This window comes from Pteropus vampyrus, unplaced genomic scaffold (assembly GCF_000151845.1).
Source record: "Pteropus vampyrus isolate Shadow unplaced genomic scaffold, Pvam_2.0 Scaffold68, whole genome shotgun sequence".
Lineage (NCBI taxonomy): Eukaryota > Metazoa > Chordata > Mammalia > Chiroptera > Pteropodidae > Pteropus > Pteropus vampyrus.
The window spans coordinates 114,007-133,189 of record NW_011888849.1 but is presented as its reverse complement, the minus strand read 5'-3'; the positions used below and the strand labels follow the sequence as shown (position 1 = coordinate 133,189).

The following is a 19,183-nucleotide window of genomic DNA, read 5'->3' as shown; positions in this document are numbered from 1 at the left end:
CCTCTTTTCATGTACAACTCCATTTAAGTGATGATTAGAATTTATCTAATCAATCTAAAAAGTTAAAATAGTCGTATAGATGTAAATGTTAGGCAAAAACTGAATTTTTTGGCTAGAGCTGACATTGTTGGCGGTAAGAAGATTCAGAATTAGGCAGCCACAGTTTTCTCTAGTACCAAATTCCAGTTCTGAGAAACTGGTGATTACATGGCTTCATCTCAGTTTATAAGTGGATTTACCAATTCTTAAAGACCCATTGGAGATTCTTCTACTTTAGAAATCATGAGTAGAGAACTTACATGGCATAAACAAATTTTGTCCCTTTTGGTTAGCTCTGTCCTTTAAAAAGGTGTAGTAGGCTAGTTTTCTAACTCTTTTATATCATATGGAACTCTTTTTGTGTGGTGAAATAAAAGAAATCTTGGGAAAAGGAAACACAGATATGTCAAGCAAATATTAACAGGTATTAACAAGCAAGAATCATTCATTCATCAACCTTTATTATAAAAGCCACTAAGAGAAGGCTAGGGCTTTCTTCCCCCCCCAGCCCCCATCCCCATATCAGTTTTTTCTAGGTATGCCTCTTATTTTTTTCTTTTTTGTTTCAGCAATATAAAAACATTAGACTGCTCTTTCTCAACTGGTGCTGTTTCTTAACCGTGCAACAGATTTTCTCATTTCCTTTTTGCCGAAAAGAGTGGACACAGATCAGTGGAGAGAATGGAAGATAAAGTGTTTGTGTCTCCATGTATGCGTAGATAGTTGTGTGTGTGGAGATAGTGTTGATTGGAGTGGACAATGAATTTAATGGGGGAAAGATGGATTACCATTGACATTTCCTATTCTCTATACATACTGACAAAATGTGTCACAGAATAAGAAAAAACAAACCCAAATTAGAAAACACATAGTTTTTAATATTTCCAGCATTTCTGAAGCAGTAAGACCCTTTCAACTTATTAAAACTTGACTGTTAGGGTTTAGGGAGAACCAGTAAATAACACCTCTTTATTAGCCTATCTGAGTTTGGAATTAGTAGAAAAAAAGACATAGACTCAGACAAATGGGCCTTCAAAACATCAGCTTTAATACTGATGAAATCTGGACTGAAAGATGTGCCTTGGCTGCAGTGAGCCTCCTAATACTTCATCTGAATTAAATTTATCCAGCTAGTTACTGGCACAGGAAGGCCTTTCCTGTGAGGATGGGGGACAGATGGATACAGGGAAAACTTACCCTCATATTAGGAAAGCAGAAAGATCTTCTCTGCTGTAGGCAGCAATGTTTGTCACCAAATTGCAACCCCACAGGTGAAGATGAATAAAGGGGCAGAGAGAAGTTAGGAATGTTCCTCCTTTCTGCCCCTCCCCCCAAACTAGAAGACTACAGAATAAGAGTGACCCTTTTCCTCAGCACTGCCATGTAAATCTTCTTTATATAGTCGAGTGCTACCTCTAGAATTCAGAAAGAAAGAATTGTGCTCTCTTTCATGTGTGGGTACTTGAATATGGTTTATTTTGCTAAGAAGCCTTTAGTGTTAATTTAAATTTAAGAATTTGATTATCCTGGGGGATAGAATAAAGGGAAGAGTATGTGTGTTGGGTTGGGGAAGGTATGGTATGGAGTGGAGTGTCTGCCTGTCTTCTGTTTGAGAAGGTGATAAAGAGGAACCTAGTCTCACACATTTATTTTCATTGGGACCTCTACTTCACCAGTCCCCTGAAAATGGGTTTAGGGGGACAAGGAATGGTGCATGAGAAGAATGACAGAGAGTGACACATTTTTGGCCTACTTATGTACTTGTTCATCGTGTTTTTCTCTTTAAGATTTAATGAAGAGGTGATTCTCTTCCTAGGCTAACTGGTAGAAGAAGCCCAGGTGATCTGTAATGTTGTTTTACTGCAATTTCATATATTTGTAATAATATTTAAAAATTACTTTTCTTACAGATATATGCCATTTAGGTGCATTATAAATAGTTTTCTGTGACAGTGGATATTATAAATAGTTTTCATGACAGGGAATAACCTGAAAACCCAATCCAAAATTTCTTAGTAGCATAAGAAAATAATGTGGAACATTATCTGATGGCCTTTTTTAGTAATTGGATACCCATGGGCTCATATTTATTTTATGGAAATTTCTTATAGTAACCAAAGTTTATTGGAAATTTAAGTATTTTGCTTTTTTTTTAAATGATTTAATGAGAATTTAAACTTCATTCTGAACTTATGATGATTGCAATATTGTACTATACTACATGTTAGAACCAGGCTTTTTATTGTGGAGCTTATTTTTTTTATTTTGCTTTTTTTTCTTTTTATCCCTGCCAGTCATAGCAAGATTCTTCAGAAACTACAGCCATTGAAAGACCTACTGTTGTTTGGTTTAAGAAGTTAGTATTCCTTGACCTTAATTTTGGAAGTCTAAAATATTCTTATAAATTAATTTTACACATAAGCACATACACACATCTTAACAGGTTTTTTTGTGATGCAAGATTATTTCTAACAGTCAAAGATTCATGTATATTTGGCATTTTGGCTGTGATTTATAGAGTTCTATAACTTACAGAGGTCTGATGTTTAGTATTAATATGAATAGCTTGTAGTTTTTCATATGAGAATGTGTTTGGTAGGGATTACAATATCTGATTGTAAGAAAGAGTAGAGAGTAGAGACATAATCACCCCAAAAAGGTGCCTTGTAAAAAACTCTACATATGGGGAATTTTCTGATCTGTGGTTATTACTGTTCTTTGGTACAACTGCTTCTTACACTTGTGGTCTCCACATTCTGCTGCTATGTCTGGATTCTCTGTGAGGTCATATTATTTGGAGCTGTGTTTCACTGAATTTGAAAAAAAAAATGCTTATGCCCGTCTATTTTATGGTTATCCTGCCTTAATTATATATATAACTCTGCATTCCTTATATAGAGAATAAAATGTTATTATTTTCCCCTTAAAAGCACTATCTTGTTCACATATTGCTATGAGGAGACAAGCAATTTATGGGCTTTTCGATTTGGAATAATTAAGATTGTAAAGATCTGATTCTGGTCAGTGGTCAGAGTTGGTGGTAGCTGTAAAAAACAAACAAACAAACAAAGCTGGTTGTTCATTATAGGCTCTCCTTCCCCGACCACTCCTACCCCAAGAGCTGATTGTTAGTATGAAAGGTTTATCTAGCAACTACCTCAATATGATGATCAGTTGATACGGGCATGGAGATAAGTAAAATGCTTGATCTATGTACGGACCTTTTTTAGATTTTCAGTGATAGGCACTTTCTTCCTTGGTTATATATTGACTCTTTTGCAATAAGTATTCTTGTATATACCTGTCCTAGACAAAACAATATACATATATATATATTATAGCAATGGAAGATCAGTAGGTGCCATTTTATTACCAACTAGTTATTACTGAAAATAATTAAATAATATTTACCCAAAAGATTGTATTGCTTAATCCTTTACATATTCCATTCAAGCTTTCTTTATTTTATTCTCAAGTTCTTGGCTTTTAGTGTCATTTTTCAGCTTATTCAAAGCTAAAATATTTACCTTTTATTTATAGCTGTCATTTTCTTTTTAATACGTTTATCTCCCTAGTATCTCTTGATAATTCTACTACTTCTATATTCCTAGATATTCTTGAGTCTTATTAGTCTACTAGTCAGTAAAATAAGCAGTAGAAATAATTTTGTTTGAAAGTATTTTGTATTTGTTTTGGGAAGAAACTACTTTAAAAATTATTATTAAGTATTTCCCTGGTTACCAAAAACACAATTCACGTAATTTTTCTGTGTTTCAGAAACCTTTTTCCAAAAAGGACAAAGGAACTCAAATCAGTTGTCCATAGTGCCCCTGGTTGGAAATTATTTGGTAAAGTCCCTCCCAGAGAGAATCTTCAGAAAACTTCTAAAATTATTCAACAGGTAAGTACTAATATAGCCATGTGATCTTAGCTTTTAAAATATTCTTTTCTTGATAATTAACCATGTCCCGCTTTCATACTTATTTTTCTACATAAAAGTTTTGGGATTATAGGTATTTTTAGTAACTTTATATTTTTAAAATACGACACATTTTCAATTATCTTTTGTGGTTGTGAAAGTTCTATAAAGTAACGGAACATTAATTTTGTTTCCTAGGTACTCCTTGGGTAGCATCTTTGTTGTTGTTAGCTAACTACTCTACCACATACTTTGCCCATTGAACATGGTAGCATTTGCCAGTGGCACCGATTTTATGGATATAGGTAGTTGTGAACTTAAGAAACAGTAAAAAGCAAAAACTGAGAATTTGAGGTTGAACTCTTTCCTTGGTTACTGTTCTGGTATTCCGCCTAAACCAAGAACTTTATGAGATGGGTGGGTGTATAATGTTTCTAGTAACTTAGGAGCCAGTTATTTTAATATCTGTATTAATATTCATATTCTTGAGTTCTTAAGAATTTCGGATCTTATTTGATTCCTGAATGCGTGCTCCTCACTACCAGGAGATCAGTGAGACTGAAAAGCAGTGAGACTGGATCAATTTGTAGCATTTTTAAGTTAAGAGAAGGTGTTGCTCAGGAGACATAAAAGAAATTTCCTATTTCTCTCCACAGTTGTAGTTTATCAGATTTAACACAACCAGCATTTAAAAAAAATAATTGCATCAAGGCAATAATTGTCATTGAAATTGGAAAAATATCTTCCTTTAAAGTATTTAATAGTGTTCTTTTTACTGCTCCCAAGTAATATAAGAAAATACTTTTTAGATTTTAAAAAATATTTGTTATAGTTAATTTTATTTACAAGTAATTAAAGTACTGACTAGTTTAAATAGCTACTGGGACTTAAAATTATGCTGTGTGCTTGGGTACCCCATGTGCTGCATCTAATGCACAGCACGAACCATGGCAAACTCAGTGCTACTCTGCATCTGTCGGATATGGTGGAGACTGGTAGCTTGAGGTAGTACACAATTTCAACATTAAATGGCACTGTATTCTTTTCTCTGGTAACATATCTTTGTGAATCTGGTTTTTCTGAGGTTGCTCTGATAAAAATCAGATGCTGTGCAAAAGTTAGTGTGGAAAGGAAATGAAGGTGATGGTGTTCAATGCAATTTCAAGTTTTGTGAAATAACACAATGCGCAACAGGCATACACTGTCCATTTCACAAAAGCGTACAATCAGTTGTTATTTAATTAGTAGCTAATTTAAGAATGAAATAAAACTTTTCTTTCAATTTATGTATATTATTTTTTCAAACGGCTACTAACTGTTAGGACACAAATCCTATTAAATCATTGGACATAACTGCTGTTGTTATTAAACAGAATGATTAAGTATTTTTGTTGGTTTTGGAGGGCACCATGAAAAAATTACTGTGACATTAAGGACACTGTTAATCAAGAAAGTGTGGGAACTTTTGCTATCTCTACATCTTAAGTTTTAACCTTTTTTTTTTTTTTTTTTTTTTTTGGTAAAGTCTGAAAGTAACTTCTCTTGTCTAGAGTTTTCCAGAAGACCAAGTTCGCCCTCTAGAGGCAAAACAGTGGTCTTGCTATTGAAGGTTTGTATTCCTACTTTATGGTAGTTTACCTTAAATATGCATGTGCATACACTTTTATATCTTTATGTAAACTAACATTCTGCAGTATTTTATTAAAGTAGGTGTTTAAATTACTGGGTGGATAATTATCTGTTTATTGATACACTATATGCCTTTAATCTGCTCTTTTTATTTGGAAAGCCACATTCTCTCTCTTTTTTATATATATTGTGTGAAAATTTGATGACCGGTCAAGGAAAGAACAACTTATTTTCATATGGCAAGAGGGAGTGGAGTTGAAATGCAGTTGCTGTCCTCTATATCCCCTTTTATAAATGATTTCTATCAGCTACTGCTCTTAATATTTGAGCTTTCTAGTTGTACTACTGTGTATGTTGGTGGCTTTTTCATGGTTTCCTCTGTGTTCTGGGAGGTGTGATGGATGGTGAAGCCATTGTTCCACTGACCCTTTTCCACCCTAAAAATATGTATCTCTTTCATCATGTGATGGGATGTCTCTGCCTCTCTTTTTCTGCTTTCTCTTTCCCTACTTCTGTGTGTGTCCTCTACTCTCTGTTTGTCTAACCTTCCTCTTCCCTGCAATTGTCATTTTCAAGGTGGGCATGATATTCTTTTATTAGTAATAGTAAATTTCCAACTTTGTGTTTCTTTACCCACTTGAAGACATTTTTTCCCACAGGTCTGACTTTTAAACTCTCTAAAACATTATGAATATAAAATGCACTCCTTTCAAAAAGATGTTATCTGTTTGAGATCACAAGTCAAAAATGAAAATATTACCAGTCTTGAAGAATGTTAGGCCATATCTGTCATATTTTAGGACAGGATCTTAAACTATTAAGGCTATAGAAAATGAAGATAGCTAGTAATTCCCATGTAAAACTGCCTGAAAAAATGAACAGTACTAAAAGTACTAAGGAAAAATAAATTCCTTTGCACTTTCTAAAGATGCCTTACTCTTAAGTGGCAAAACAGCAAGATGTATTAGATTAGAGTATTAGTATTATTTCATAGGATAATTATTTTTTTAAAGCAGATATTCAGAAAGGAGTTGCCATATTATTGAGTGTAATTAGATTATCATGCTAAAAATTTTTTAGCAGAGTATAATCTATAAGATTATAAACTAAGTAGAGAGAGTAAGGTTTGCTTTACAAACTTTTTTCTCTGTTGTTAATAACACAAATAACATGATTATATTCTGTCTATAAAATATAGAACATAGGAAGTGTCTCATTTCACTTTCCCTTCTCATTTTTAGGCCTTTAAAAGTTTTCTGTTTGTGTGGAAAACATGTATAATTATTTTCACATGCGTATATTTTTACATATATGGTGTTACATATATTTTTCTATAGCTTGTTTCAAAACCAAAATGTCACCATTTATATGTACATTTTTTCGTTTTGCCTTATTTATCTTTACATGTTTTACACCTTTAGCTTTTCAGAGATGCATGAAGTTCATAAGTGGAAGATACTTATAGGTTAAATATTTTTTAAAATTTTTATTCTTATAGTAAATTTTACTAAAATTCTGATCAATTTTAGTACTCTCCATGTTAACAAAGAAACATAAAAATCATTTTAGGATAAGAGCAAAGTCAGACTGATTCAAGTTTGGCATTTAACTTGACTATTCCCAAATCACATGAATATTCATAATATTCTTTTTTGAGGATTATCACATGTGTTCTCTTGCAGGTGTGAAATTCCTGCTTGTGGCCTTTTGAACCAGTTGGTGAGCCATGTTAAAAATTGCATTTATTAATTGTAAATAGTATTTCAGTTATACTTTAGTTCAACTGACCTAAATTTTTGTTTTTTCTAAATTAATAGGCTAAGCTAGAAAGCAGCTACATAGTTTGTCTTATGACTTCCAAACTGCAAGTGAGAATGATTACAAATGAGCCATCTAGTATAATTTTATACTAGATTGAATATACCCTATTTATGTCAATTGACAATCTTTCCTTAGAAAGTAATCTTTTTTTTTTTTTTGGCCAGGCATTGTTTTTTATTGGCATCTTTAGTAAGAAAATGAGATTGTAGTACTTAGATGATGTTTCAGTTTTTTCCCATAACTCATGTCTTTTTCTGAATGAAATTTTAGTTGCATGGTTAAATCACTTTCATGCAACTTTTGACTGGCAAGGGAAAAAAGGGTTAAGACACTGACTGACTTCTTAAATCTTAGCGCTTCAAATTGTCTAAAGGTAGAATAGGTCCCTCTTCTCAGTTTAAGCCTTTGCTTTTAAAACTTTTTACTGCAGGAATAATAACATTATTGGAAGGACTAGAATACATGTGTTTTGTTAGCAGTAGCTAAATATATAACATTTTGAAAGTGTTAGAGCTTAATTTTCTGGTTACTAACTTCATTGGTATGTGTAGCATTAGAACATTTGAGAACAGTTCATTGGTTTTAATTAAGCTTAAATATAAATAACTTTGGTGTAAAATTTGACTGAGTACTGCAAAAATTAACTACTTCCTTCACTGTTGTTAAACTTGTGGAGGGGCTGGACTATGTCCTAATTTATTTTTGAAAAGTCCTTAAATTTGTTACACCCTTGCAAGTTTTCATCTTTATTTACCTAATGTATTGTCACTTTAAAAAGGCAGTGCATAACTACCTTTTCAGGTGAATGTGTGTTCTTTATTTATAGTTAATGATAAATTATGTCTTTTCTGTGTGAGAATAAATTGGTTTTATAAAAGTTAATTTGTCTGGTCTGAAGATTGAGGGAGGAATTCATAATAGTTCTGGGCCTGAGCTTCAGGGAGAGGGAAGAAGAATGAGCTTTAAGAGAGAAGCTTAAATTAGTTAAAGAAAACTAAAAGAATAAAAAAAGTTCTCAAATTGAACAGTTTAGGATTTGAGGGAACATTTTTCCCCTATTATTAGAGACAGACTTGGAAAGGGGTTGCAGTTTGAAAATACTCTGCCTACCATTATTTGATTCCATAAATACAGTTTGAATATCATAGTTATAGTAAAAGTTGTATTCATTTTATCTTTATGTCAGACTTCAAATTAGACTAAACAAACAAAATTGTGCTAAGAAGTTTGCCAAAATAAAGTACTCCTATATGCCAGAGGGTGATGAAATGTTTCACCCCAAGGTTTCAATTAAGCTTGAATTATGGGGTAAGTTTTTATCTCTCATAATTCATAGATTCTGGAATAAAATTTAGAATTAATAATGACACCATAATTGCCTTAACCCTCTCTACTGCAAGCATTGAGCCAAGTCGCATAAAAGAACCTCTTTATCTTAAGCAGACAGGGTCTTAAAGTGGTAGAGATGCCCCTATGGGGAGTTTCTTTCATTTCTGAAATATTTTTCTGGATGTCTATAAACTGTTCACAGTATATAGAAATACGAGAATTTAGTTATTAATTGTGAGTTTAACATTAACCCTTAAAGAGGATTATTCTCACTGTCCACTGAAACTAAAAGTCGAGTCAGAGGTAAAGACAGAGGGAAAAAGGGAGGGAGCGGCGGGGAGAGAGAGAGAGAGAGAGAGAGAGAGAGAGAGAGAGAGAAAGTGTGTGTGTGTGTGTGTGTGTGTGTGTATCAGGCTATTTGGTTTTAATATTGCTTTTGGAAGAGAAGCTCCTATTCTATTCTTTATTCTCCTCAGTTCCTGTATTTTACTTCTTTAAGAAGCTGTTTAAGGACTCCCGCCACCCTTCCTTTGAACCAATAGTCTGATCTTGTCTCACATTTTCCTCCTAGTACACTGCTCTAGTTGAGCCCTTTAAGCTACAGAGCCCAAGGCATCAGAGTGTGGTAGAATTCCGTTCTGCCACCAACTCATCATTTGGCATCATATCAGCAAACTCTAAGCCTTTCTCTAGCAGAAATTGAAGGATAAAATTCTTGATTCAATCCTAGATTCTTCTCTAAAATTGTCTGGCTGTCATTTCAATGAATGCATACTTTATTCAACATACATTTACTGTGTGTAATACAATAGTAATGGTTCAGGTTCTTGGGATATAAATAAATGAGCCTAGCCTTTGAATTATTCTAGTATAACTGTGGTGGTTGGTGGGGTGGAGGAGACAGAGAGGCTTATACATAATTTTGATCTAGTTTGGTGAGTGCTGTGGTTGAATTGTGAACAAAGTATGAGAGTACAGATTAATGAAAGCATAGAAAAATGATTAATTCTGCTCAGAGATCACATGCAAGTCATATATTCTGAAGTGTACTAGTGGGAGTTCACTAGGTAGACAAGATAGGGAAAACCATTCTAGAAGGAGAAAATTGAATGAGCAAACCAAGAATGCATAAGACTTGTTTAGTTAGTAGGCCAATATATCAGGAATGTAGGGTAGATGGTGAAGGATCATTAGTCACAAGGTAAGAGAGTTGGATTTTATTAAGGTACTGAGACATTAAATTCATATATTAGAAAAGTAGTTTTGGAGGCATTATAGAAGTTAAGTTAGAAATGTGCAAATGAAGAATTTAAGATTTATTATAGTTGTCTGTGAATCTGGTTCCTAAACACAGTGGATTGCCTAGGGAATGTGTTAAGAATGTAGATCCCTTGGCCACATACATTGAGTTCTTACTGTTGATTTTGTGTTTTTCAGTTCTTGTGTTTCTAGTTGGTTCTTTTTTTCAAATCTGCTATATCACTTTTTACACTTTACAGTTCCCCGCTGAAATTTCAAGCTTGACCTTTATCTCCTTAAAACATAGTAAGTATAGTTGTTTCATAGCCTGTGTCTTATTATTCATGTCTGGAAATTTGTAGGTCTGTTTATATTGAATATTGTTCTGATAGTTCTTGTTAGCAGATGCTATTTTATCTCAGTATGTGCGTAGGTACCTTTGCTTGGGTGCTGGATATAATATTTAAAACATTACATGTAGAAAACAGTTTGAAGGCTAAGGCGATGCCATCCTTCAGAGATTTGAATTTATGTCTCAGGTTCTTGGTGGCACTAGTTATATAGTTTTCTTCATCCATCCAGATGAGGGAAAGCTCAGATGCAGTCTGTTTTGGCCTTTTTTCTTGGAAAGGGATTGTAAAAACGTTGTAAAGTTTTTTGATTGTTTAACCAACTTTGCATTTCTGTTAGTTACAGTTAGTCACAGTTATTCTCTATTTTGCTAAATTCAATTTGTATGTGTGTGTGTGTTTAAATTAATAAACTTTATTTTTTAGAGAAGTTCTGGATTTACAACAAAATTGAGCAGAAAGTACAGAGAATTTCTGTATACTCCCCTGTTCCCACATACACATAACCTCCTCAACTGTTGACATCTTGCATCACAGTGTGGTGCGTTTGTTACAGTCGATGCACCTACACTGACACATCATCACTCGAAGTCCATAGTTTACATTAAGGTTCACTCTGTGCTGTACATTCTATGGGTTTTGACAAATGTAAAATGACATGTGTCTACCATTAACAGCATTGTACAGAGTCATTTCATCGCCCTAAAAATCTCTCTGCTCTGTCTGTTCATCCTTCCTTATCCCGTTAATCCTTGGTAACTATCTTTTTACTGACGCTATAGTTTTGCCTTTTCCAGAATGTCATATATAGTTGAAATTATACAGTATTCAGCCTTTTCAGATTGATTTCTTTCACTTAGGAATGTGCATTTAGGTTTCCTTCATGTCTTTTCATGGCTCGAAAGCATTTCTTTTTAGTGTTGAATACTATTTTATTATCTGGATGTACCATAGTTTGTTTATTTATTCACACCATGAAGTACATTTTGGTTGCTTACAAGTTTTGGCAATAGTGAATAAAGCTGTTACAAACACCCATGTGCAGGTTTTCATTTCATTTGGGTAAATACCAAGGAGCCTGATTGCTGGATTGTCTGGTAATCACATGTTTAATTTTATAAGAAACAGCCAAACTGTTTTCCAAAGTGGCTGTATCATTTTGCATTCCCACTAGCAATGAATGAGAAGTTCCTATTTATTGTTCATCCTTGCCAACATTCAGTGTTGTCAGTGTTTTGGATTTTGACCATTCTAATAGGTGTGTAATGGTATCTTAATTAATTAAATTAAACATCTTAAAAATGTTTTAATTTGTTATTCCCTATTAACATATAATGTTTAGAACACCTTTTCATATGTTTCATATGTTTCCTTGCCATTTGTATGTCTTTAGTGAGATGTCTCTTCAGATCTTTGGCCATTTTTTAATTGGGTTGTTAATTTTCTTAAAACAGTAAGAATAGAACTCAAGAGTTCTTTGTATACTTTTTAATAGTTCTTTATCAAATGTATCTTTTGCAAATATTTCCTCCCTGATTGTGACTTGTTTTTTTATTCTCTTCACAGTCTTTCACAGAGCAGAAGCTTTTAATTTTAATAAAGTCATACTTCTCAATTATTTTTGATTGTGCCTTTGGTGTTATATCTAAATAGCCATCATCATACCCAAGGTCATCTAGGTTTTTTCCTATCTTCTAGGAGTTTTATAGTTTTTCATTTTACATTTAGACCTATGGAATTAATTTTTATGAAGAGCATAAAGTCTGTGTCTATTTTTGTTTTACATGTGGATGTCCAGTTATTCAGCAACATTTACTGAAAAGACTGTCTTTGCTTCATTGTATTTTCTTTGCTCCTTTTTCAAAGATCATTTGACTATATTTATGTGGGTCCATTCCTGGGCTCTCTATTCTGTTCCATTGATCTGTTTGTCTTTTCCTTTGTCAATATCACGTTGTCTTGATTACTGTAGCTTTATATAGTAAGTCTTGAAGCCAGGTAGTATTAGTCCTCCAACGTTATTCTTCTTCTTCACTGTTTGCTATTCTGGGTCTTTTGCCTCTACATAGAAACTTTAGATTTACTTTGTCAGTATCCACAAAATAACTTCCTGGGATTTTGGTTGGGATTGTTTTGAATCTATAAATTTAAGAATTGACATGTTGACAATACTGACTCTTCTACACAGGAATATGGAATCTCTCTTCATTTATTTAGTTCTTTGATATCTTTCATTAGACTTTTATAATTTTCCTTATATAGATCTCGTATGTATTTTATTAGATTTATATCTAAGAATTTCATTATTTTGGATACTAATGTATATGTTAATATGTTTTAAATTTCAAATTCCATGTTCATTGTTGATTTATAGGAAAGTGATTGACTTGCCTTGTATCCTACAACCTTGCTATAATCATTAGTTCCAGGAGTTTTTTGTCTATTCTTTTGGATTTTCTACGTAGATGAATATGGCATCTGCAAACAAAGGCAGTTTTATTTCTTCCTTCCCAGTCAGTATACCTTTTGTTTCCTTTTCTTGTCTTATTTTATTAGCTGAGACTTTTTATATGATATTAATAAGCAGTGATAGGAGGGGACATCCTTACTTTGTTCTTCATCTTAGCAAGAAAATTTTGAGCTTTTCACCACTGTATATGATAGTAACTACAGATTTTTTATAGATGTTGTTTATCAAGTTGAGAAAATACCCTCCTATTCCTAGTTAGTGAGAATTTTTGTCATGAATGGGTGTTGAATTTTGTTAAAAGCTTTTTTTGTATCTATTAATATGATCTTGTGATTTTTCTTTTTTAGTCTGTTGATGTGTGATGGGTTATATTAATTGGCTTTCGAATGTTGAGCCACCTTTGCATACCTGGGATAAGTTCCCCTTGGTCATGGGTATATAATCCTTTTTCTTCGTTGTTGGATTCCATTTGCTAATATACTTCGTTGAGGTTATTTGCATTGTGTTCATGTGAGATATTGGTCTGTAGTATTTTTTGTAATGTCTTTGGCTGTTTTGATATTAAGGTAATGCTGTCCTCATAGATGAAATTAGGAAATATTCTCTCTGCTTCTGTCTTCTGAAAGAGATTGTAGAGAATTGATATCATTTCTTATTTGGTAGAATTAAACAATGAATCCGTCTGAGCCAGGCACTCTTGAAAAGACTGTATTCTGCAGTTGTTGGGTAAGTATTGTATAAATGTCAGTTAGGTTATGTTAGATGATAGCGTTGTTCAAGTCTTGTATAATTTTGCTGGTTTTCTGCCTACTTATTTTATTAATTACTTAGATAGAAGTAATAACTATTACTATAACTATTACTATTACTATTCTTTACTATTATCTACTTGGCTTTTTCTCCTTTTGCTCCACATGTTTTGAAGCTTTGTTTTCTTGATGAATTGACTTCTTTACCATTAATGTAATGTCTGTTTTTGCTCTGGTAATAGTTCTTATTATGACGTTTTTGTCTGACTTTAATTTAGCCATTGCAGCTTGCTTTTAATTAGTGTTTGCATGATAATTTGTTTTTTCATCCTTTAATGTTTTATCGGTCTTTGTATTCAAAGTGGATTTCTTGTATACAACATTTATTTGAATCTTTTGATGGAGTCCGATACCCTGTGCTTTTTAAAGTGAGTGTCATTTAATGTCATTATCAATGTGACTCAGTTTAAATTTACCATCTTGCTATTTCTTTTTAAATTGTTCCATTTGGTATTTATTTATTTCCTTTTCCTGCCTTCTTTTGATTAAATTGGTATTTTTAGTACTCCATTTTATCTCTACTATTAGCTTATTAGAGATACCTTTGTTTTAGTTTTTCAGTGGTTTCTCTTGGTCAACAATTCTCAAACATTTTAGCAGCACAACTTTTTTGGATTCTTAGTTATTAAGAACCTCGAAGAATTTTAGTTTATGGTGTTTATCAATCATTGCTAAACCCAAAATTGAAATGTTGACATTTTTATTAATTCATTCAAAACAACAATAATAAAGTCATTACATGTTAATGCAAGTAACATTTACATTAACTCTATTTTAAAAACTATTTTAAAAAACTGGTGGGAATAGTGGCATTGTTTTACCATTTTGCAGATCTCTAATGTTTGGCTTAACAAAAGAAAACTGGATTATCATATCTATTCCTGCATTCAGTTCCTCGCTATGTTGTTTTAATTTAAGTGTGTGAAGAAAATCTGGCTTCACAAAGATATGTAGATAGTAAAGAGAAGAAGTTTTAATAGACTTTTTAGATAATTGTGGATATTCTTATTTGGTTCTATTCCAGCACCGGGTCTTCTTAGGTGGTCTCCCATCCAAGCACTAACCAGGCCCGACCCTGCTCAGCTTCCGAGATCATATAGGGATCAGGCTTGTTCAGGGTAGCATGGCTGTAGACAAGCGGTAGTGTCTTAAAGGGAAGTTGTACTGTGGAATCGGAAATCATATAACTGTTTCTTTTTTTTTTTAATTGAAGAAATGATTTAAATTTTTTCCCCCGTCTACCTCCCTGCTCCCCGCTCTGGTAGTCACTAGTCCATTGTCTATGTCCATGAGACTCTGTTTGTCCTGTTCATTTGTTGCTTTTAGATTTGTATTCCACATATAAATTATATCATGTGATTTTCAACTTTTTCTGTCTGGTTTATTTTGCTTCATATGATTATTTCAAGATCCATCCGTGTTGTTGCAAATGGTAGTATTTCATCTTTTCTTGTGGCTGAGTAATATTCCATTGTATATATGTACTACAGCTTCTTTAGCCAATCATCTATCATAGGACACTTCCATTGCTTCCATGCCCTGGCCACCATGCATAATGCTGCTATGAACATCGGTGTGCAAATATCTTTTCGGATATGGGTTTTCAAGGCTTTGACAATTTGAGGTCTTTTTGTGCTTCCATAGATATCCGATGAGTTTTTGTTTTATTTCTTTAAAAAATGCCGATGGGATTTTGATGAGGATTGCATTAAATCTATATAATGCTTTAGGTAATATGATCATTTTAACTATGTTGATTCTTTCCATCCAAGAACACGGAATATCTTTCCATTTCTTTGTATCTTCTTCGATTTCTTTTAATAGGGTCTTATAGTTTTCATTATATAGGTCCTTCACATGTTTCATTAGATTTATTCCTAGGTATTTTATTCTTTTTGTTGCAATTGCAAAAAGAATTATTTTTTTGACTAATTTTTCTGGCACTTCATTATTAGAATATAGGAATGCTATGGATTTTTGAACACTGATTTTGTATCCAGCAACTTTACTGTATCTGCTTATTGTTTCTAATAGTGTTCTTGTGGAGTCTTTGGAGTTTTCTATATAGAAAATCACGTCATCTGCAAATAGTGAGTTTGACTTCTTTGTTTCCTATTTGGATGCCTTTTATATCTTTCTCTTCCCTGATTGTACTCGCTACGACCTCCAAATGTTATATTGAATAACAGTGGCGATAGTGGACAGCCTTGCCTCGTTCCTGATCTTAGAGGGAAGATTTTTAGTTTTTCACCATTTAAGTAAAATGTTGGCTGAGAGCTTGTTATATATGACCTTTATTATATTAAGGTATTTTCCTTCTATACCGATTTTGTTAAGTGTTTTGATCATAAATGGGTGCTGAATCTTCTCGAAGGCATTTTTTGCATCTATTGATATGATCATATGATTCTTATTTTTTAATTTGTTTATGTGTATCACATTAATCAATTTGCATATATTGAACCATCCCTGTGCCTCTGGGATGAAGCCTGATTGTGGTGTATAATCTTTTTAATATGTTGCTATATTCGGTTCGCTCGTATCTTATTTAGGATTTCTGCATCTGTGTTCATGAGAGATATTGGTCTGTAGTTTTTTTTGTGTGCGTGTGTTATCTTTACCAGGTTTTGGTATCAGGGTGATATCGGCCTCATAAAATAAGTTGGGAAGTGTTGCCTCCTCTTCGATTTTTTGGAAGAGTTTGAGAATGGGTATTAAATCTTATTTGAATGTTCAGTAGAATTCACTGGTGAAGCCATCTGGTCCTGGACTTTTACTTTTTGGTAGTTTTTTGATGATTGTTTCAATTTCCATATTGCTGATCAGCCTATTTAGATTTTCCCGTTCTTGATTCAGTCTAGGAAGGTTGTATTTTTCTAAGTACTGGTCCATTTCTTCTAGGTTATTAAATTTGTTATTATATACTTTTTCATAGTATTCTTGTATAATCCTTTGTGTTTCTGCAGTGTCTGTCGTAATATACCCTCTTTCATCTCTGATGTTAGTACCACTATTCTCACTTTTCTCTGAATGCCATTTGCTTGAAATACCATTTTCCACCCTTTCACTTTGAGTCTATATTTTTCTTTGGAGCTGAGATATGTCTCCTGGAGGCAGAATATGGTTTTGCTTTTGGGTTTTGCTTTTTGATCCAATTTGCAACTCTGTGCGTTTTTATTGGTGAGTTCAGTCCATTTGCATTTAGGGTGATTATTGAACTATGAGGTCTTCTTATAGCCATTTTATCTTTTTGCTTTCTGGTAGCTTGGTGTTTCCATTGCTTCCTTGTCCTTGTGTTTCTATGTTCTTTATTTTGGTCAGCTTTTGTGGGTTTTCCTTCTGATCCTTCTTGTTTTATGTTATATACTTCGGTTCTGAATATTTGGCGTGGGGTTACCATTATGAATATGTAAAGGATACACACACACACACACACACACACACACACACATATATTCTGCACGTTCCTTATCTCCATTCCACTTTGCAAATTTGGATCTTTGAATCCTCCCCTTTTCAGTCATTGTTATCTCAGTTTGTTCCTATGTATGCTGAACGTTTATTACTATCTTGCTATAGCAATTCTCTTAATGTTTAAGCTTGTAATGCCCTGTTCTTAGTAAGGGTTACACTCTTTTGCTTCTATTTGCCTGATAGTCACCTTACTCCTTATTATGTATTATGTTTTTTGTCATTTTGTTTTCGGGGAGCTGACCCTTTCAGTATTTCTTGTAGTGCAGGCCTCGTAATGGAGAACTCTCTCAATTTTTGTATGTCTGGAAAGGTCTTTATTTCTCCTTCATATCTAAAGGAGAACTTAGCTGGATACATTATTCTTGGCTGGTAGTTCCTTTTTTTTAATAGTTTGAATATTTGATATCACTCCTTTCTGGCTTGTGAGGTTTGTGCTGAGAAGTTCGATGATTATCTAATGGGTTTTCCCTTAGTGATTATGATCTTCTTTTCCCTAGCTGCCCTGAGAATTCTGTGTTTGTTGTTGATTTTTGATAATTTTAATACAATGTGTCTTGAAGAGGGCCTTTTTGGGTTGAGATAATTGGGTGTTCTTTTGACTTCTTGAATTCCAAGCCCCAGCTTGTTCCTTAGATTTGGGAAATTCCCGTCAAGTATTTGTCTGAAAATGCTTTCTAATCCTTTCTTCTTTTCTCCCCTTTGAGAATTCCTTTTATTCTTATGCTTTCTCTCCTGATGGTATCAGCTACTTTTTGTAATTTCTCTTTCATTATTTTTCATTCTTCGGCTTCTCCCTTCTTCCTTCTGATTTATTTCTAGATTTCTATCTTCGATATCATTGCTCCTTTTCTCCATTTGGTCGACTCTGTTTCCCAAGCTTGCTATGTCATTCTTCATCTCCAGAAGTTCTATATGATTCTTTTGGAGGGTTTCAATCTCCTTGCTCTGCTCATCTAGGTGTTATTTCAATTCCTGAAATTGTTGATATGATTTGTTTCAGATCTCACTGAGTTTTTTCAGAAGTATCATCCTGAATTCTCTGTCATTTAAGTCACATATTCCTATGTCTGTAAGCTTATTTACTGGAGATTTTTCTCTTTCTTGTCACCTTGGTTGTTCATGGTGTTTAATGGACTGTTTCCCCGCCTGGGCATTAATGGAAATGTATCCTGTATTTTTTTTTTTCCAGAAAGAAGATTTATTATATAATGGTCCATAGCCTGTTGTAAATAAGGTGTTTTTGCTTTGGTTTCCAGTAAATGGCGTCTATGCCTCTTGGATCTCTCCTTTATATAAAAAAGTCTTAATAATGTCTTTTTCTTTCCTTATAGATGTTTAATCATGCTCACTACCCTCAGTCTCAGTTCCTGTCAATGTTAGCGACAGTTTTGGTAGCGTTTGCTCAGATTCCTCTGGGGATCCACAGTGTTCCGTCTTGGTGGGTATGGGGGGAGGAGTCCTCTGGGTTGAGGGATCGGAGCTGTGGCTCAGCCTCGGTTTTGCAACCACAGCTGATAAAAATCAACTGTTTTTCTGCCTTCCCACTTCTCTGTTTTCTGCCCTGATGACTGGGCACTGCTCCTGGCCTCGCGGAGCACTCCCAGTCAGAACTGTTAAGGGAAATGGCTGCATCTTCTCCCTCCCTATTCTCCTACAGGGAACCTGTGAGAGGGAGATTCTTTGTTTCTCCCAGTTTACCACCTGACACCTGAGGTTCTGATTTGTGATAGCTTTTATGCGCAGATCCCATGCTCAGATGTGCTGGTGTGCAGTTTGGGTGCAGTTTGGGTGTTTTTTGTTGAGTTTTAGATGTCAGCTTATTGTTGTTTTAAGGGGAGAGATCCAGAGACATCTCTCAGTCCACCATGTTTCTGACATCACTACACCCAGTTTTTCTTTTAAGTAAAAATAATGTTCATGATCAAAAGCGTTTGTTCAGTTCACTACTCAATAATTGCACAGATGCTTTTTCTCTAGTCAACTGTTGTACTTTGGTGTGTAATAGAAGTTCTTTATGTATTATACTTCTTCTTTCATCCATCATATAGAATATTAAAGAGATATATACTCATAGGTCAAGGTGTAATATAATTAATAATTTTTA

At 33.7% G+C, this 19,183-nt stretch overlaps 1 protein-coding gene across 5 annotated transcripts in view; it reads left to right on the top strand.

Moving 5' to 3' along the window:
- The window catches only part of TBC1D12 (TBC1 domain family member 12), a 74,960-nt gene that overhangs the window by 18,919 nt on the left and 36,858 nt on the right, over positions 1 to 19,183 (top strand). For 3 of the 5 annotated variants that reach the window (XM_011361539.2, XM_023531425.1, XM_023531426.1), the window contains exons 2-3: positions 3,817 to 3,940; positions 5,484 to 5,567. In XM_011361539.2, the coding sequence (XP_011359841.2) occupies positions 3,817 to 3,940; positions 5,484 to 5,567 (208 nt within the window). Of the gene's footprint in view, positions 1 to 3,816; positions 3,941 to 5,483; positions 5,568 to 7,269; positions 7,307 to 19,183 lie in introns of all 5 variants that reach the window. The other 2 variants (XM_023531427.1, XM_011361538.2) reach the window with 2 other exon arrangements.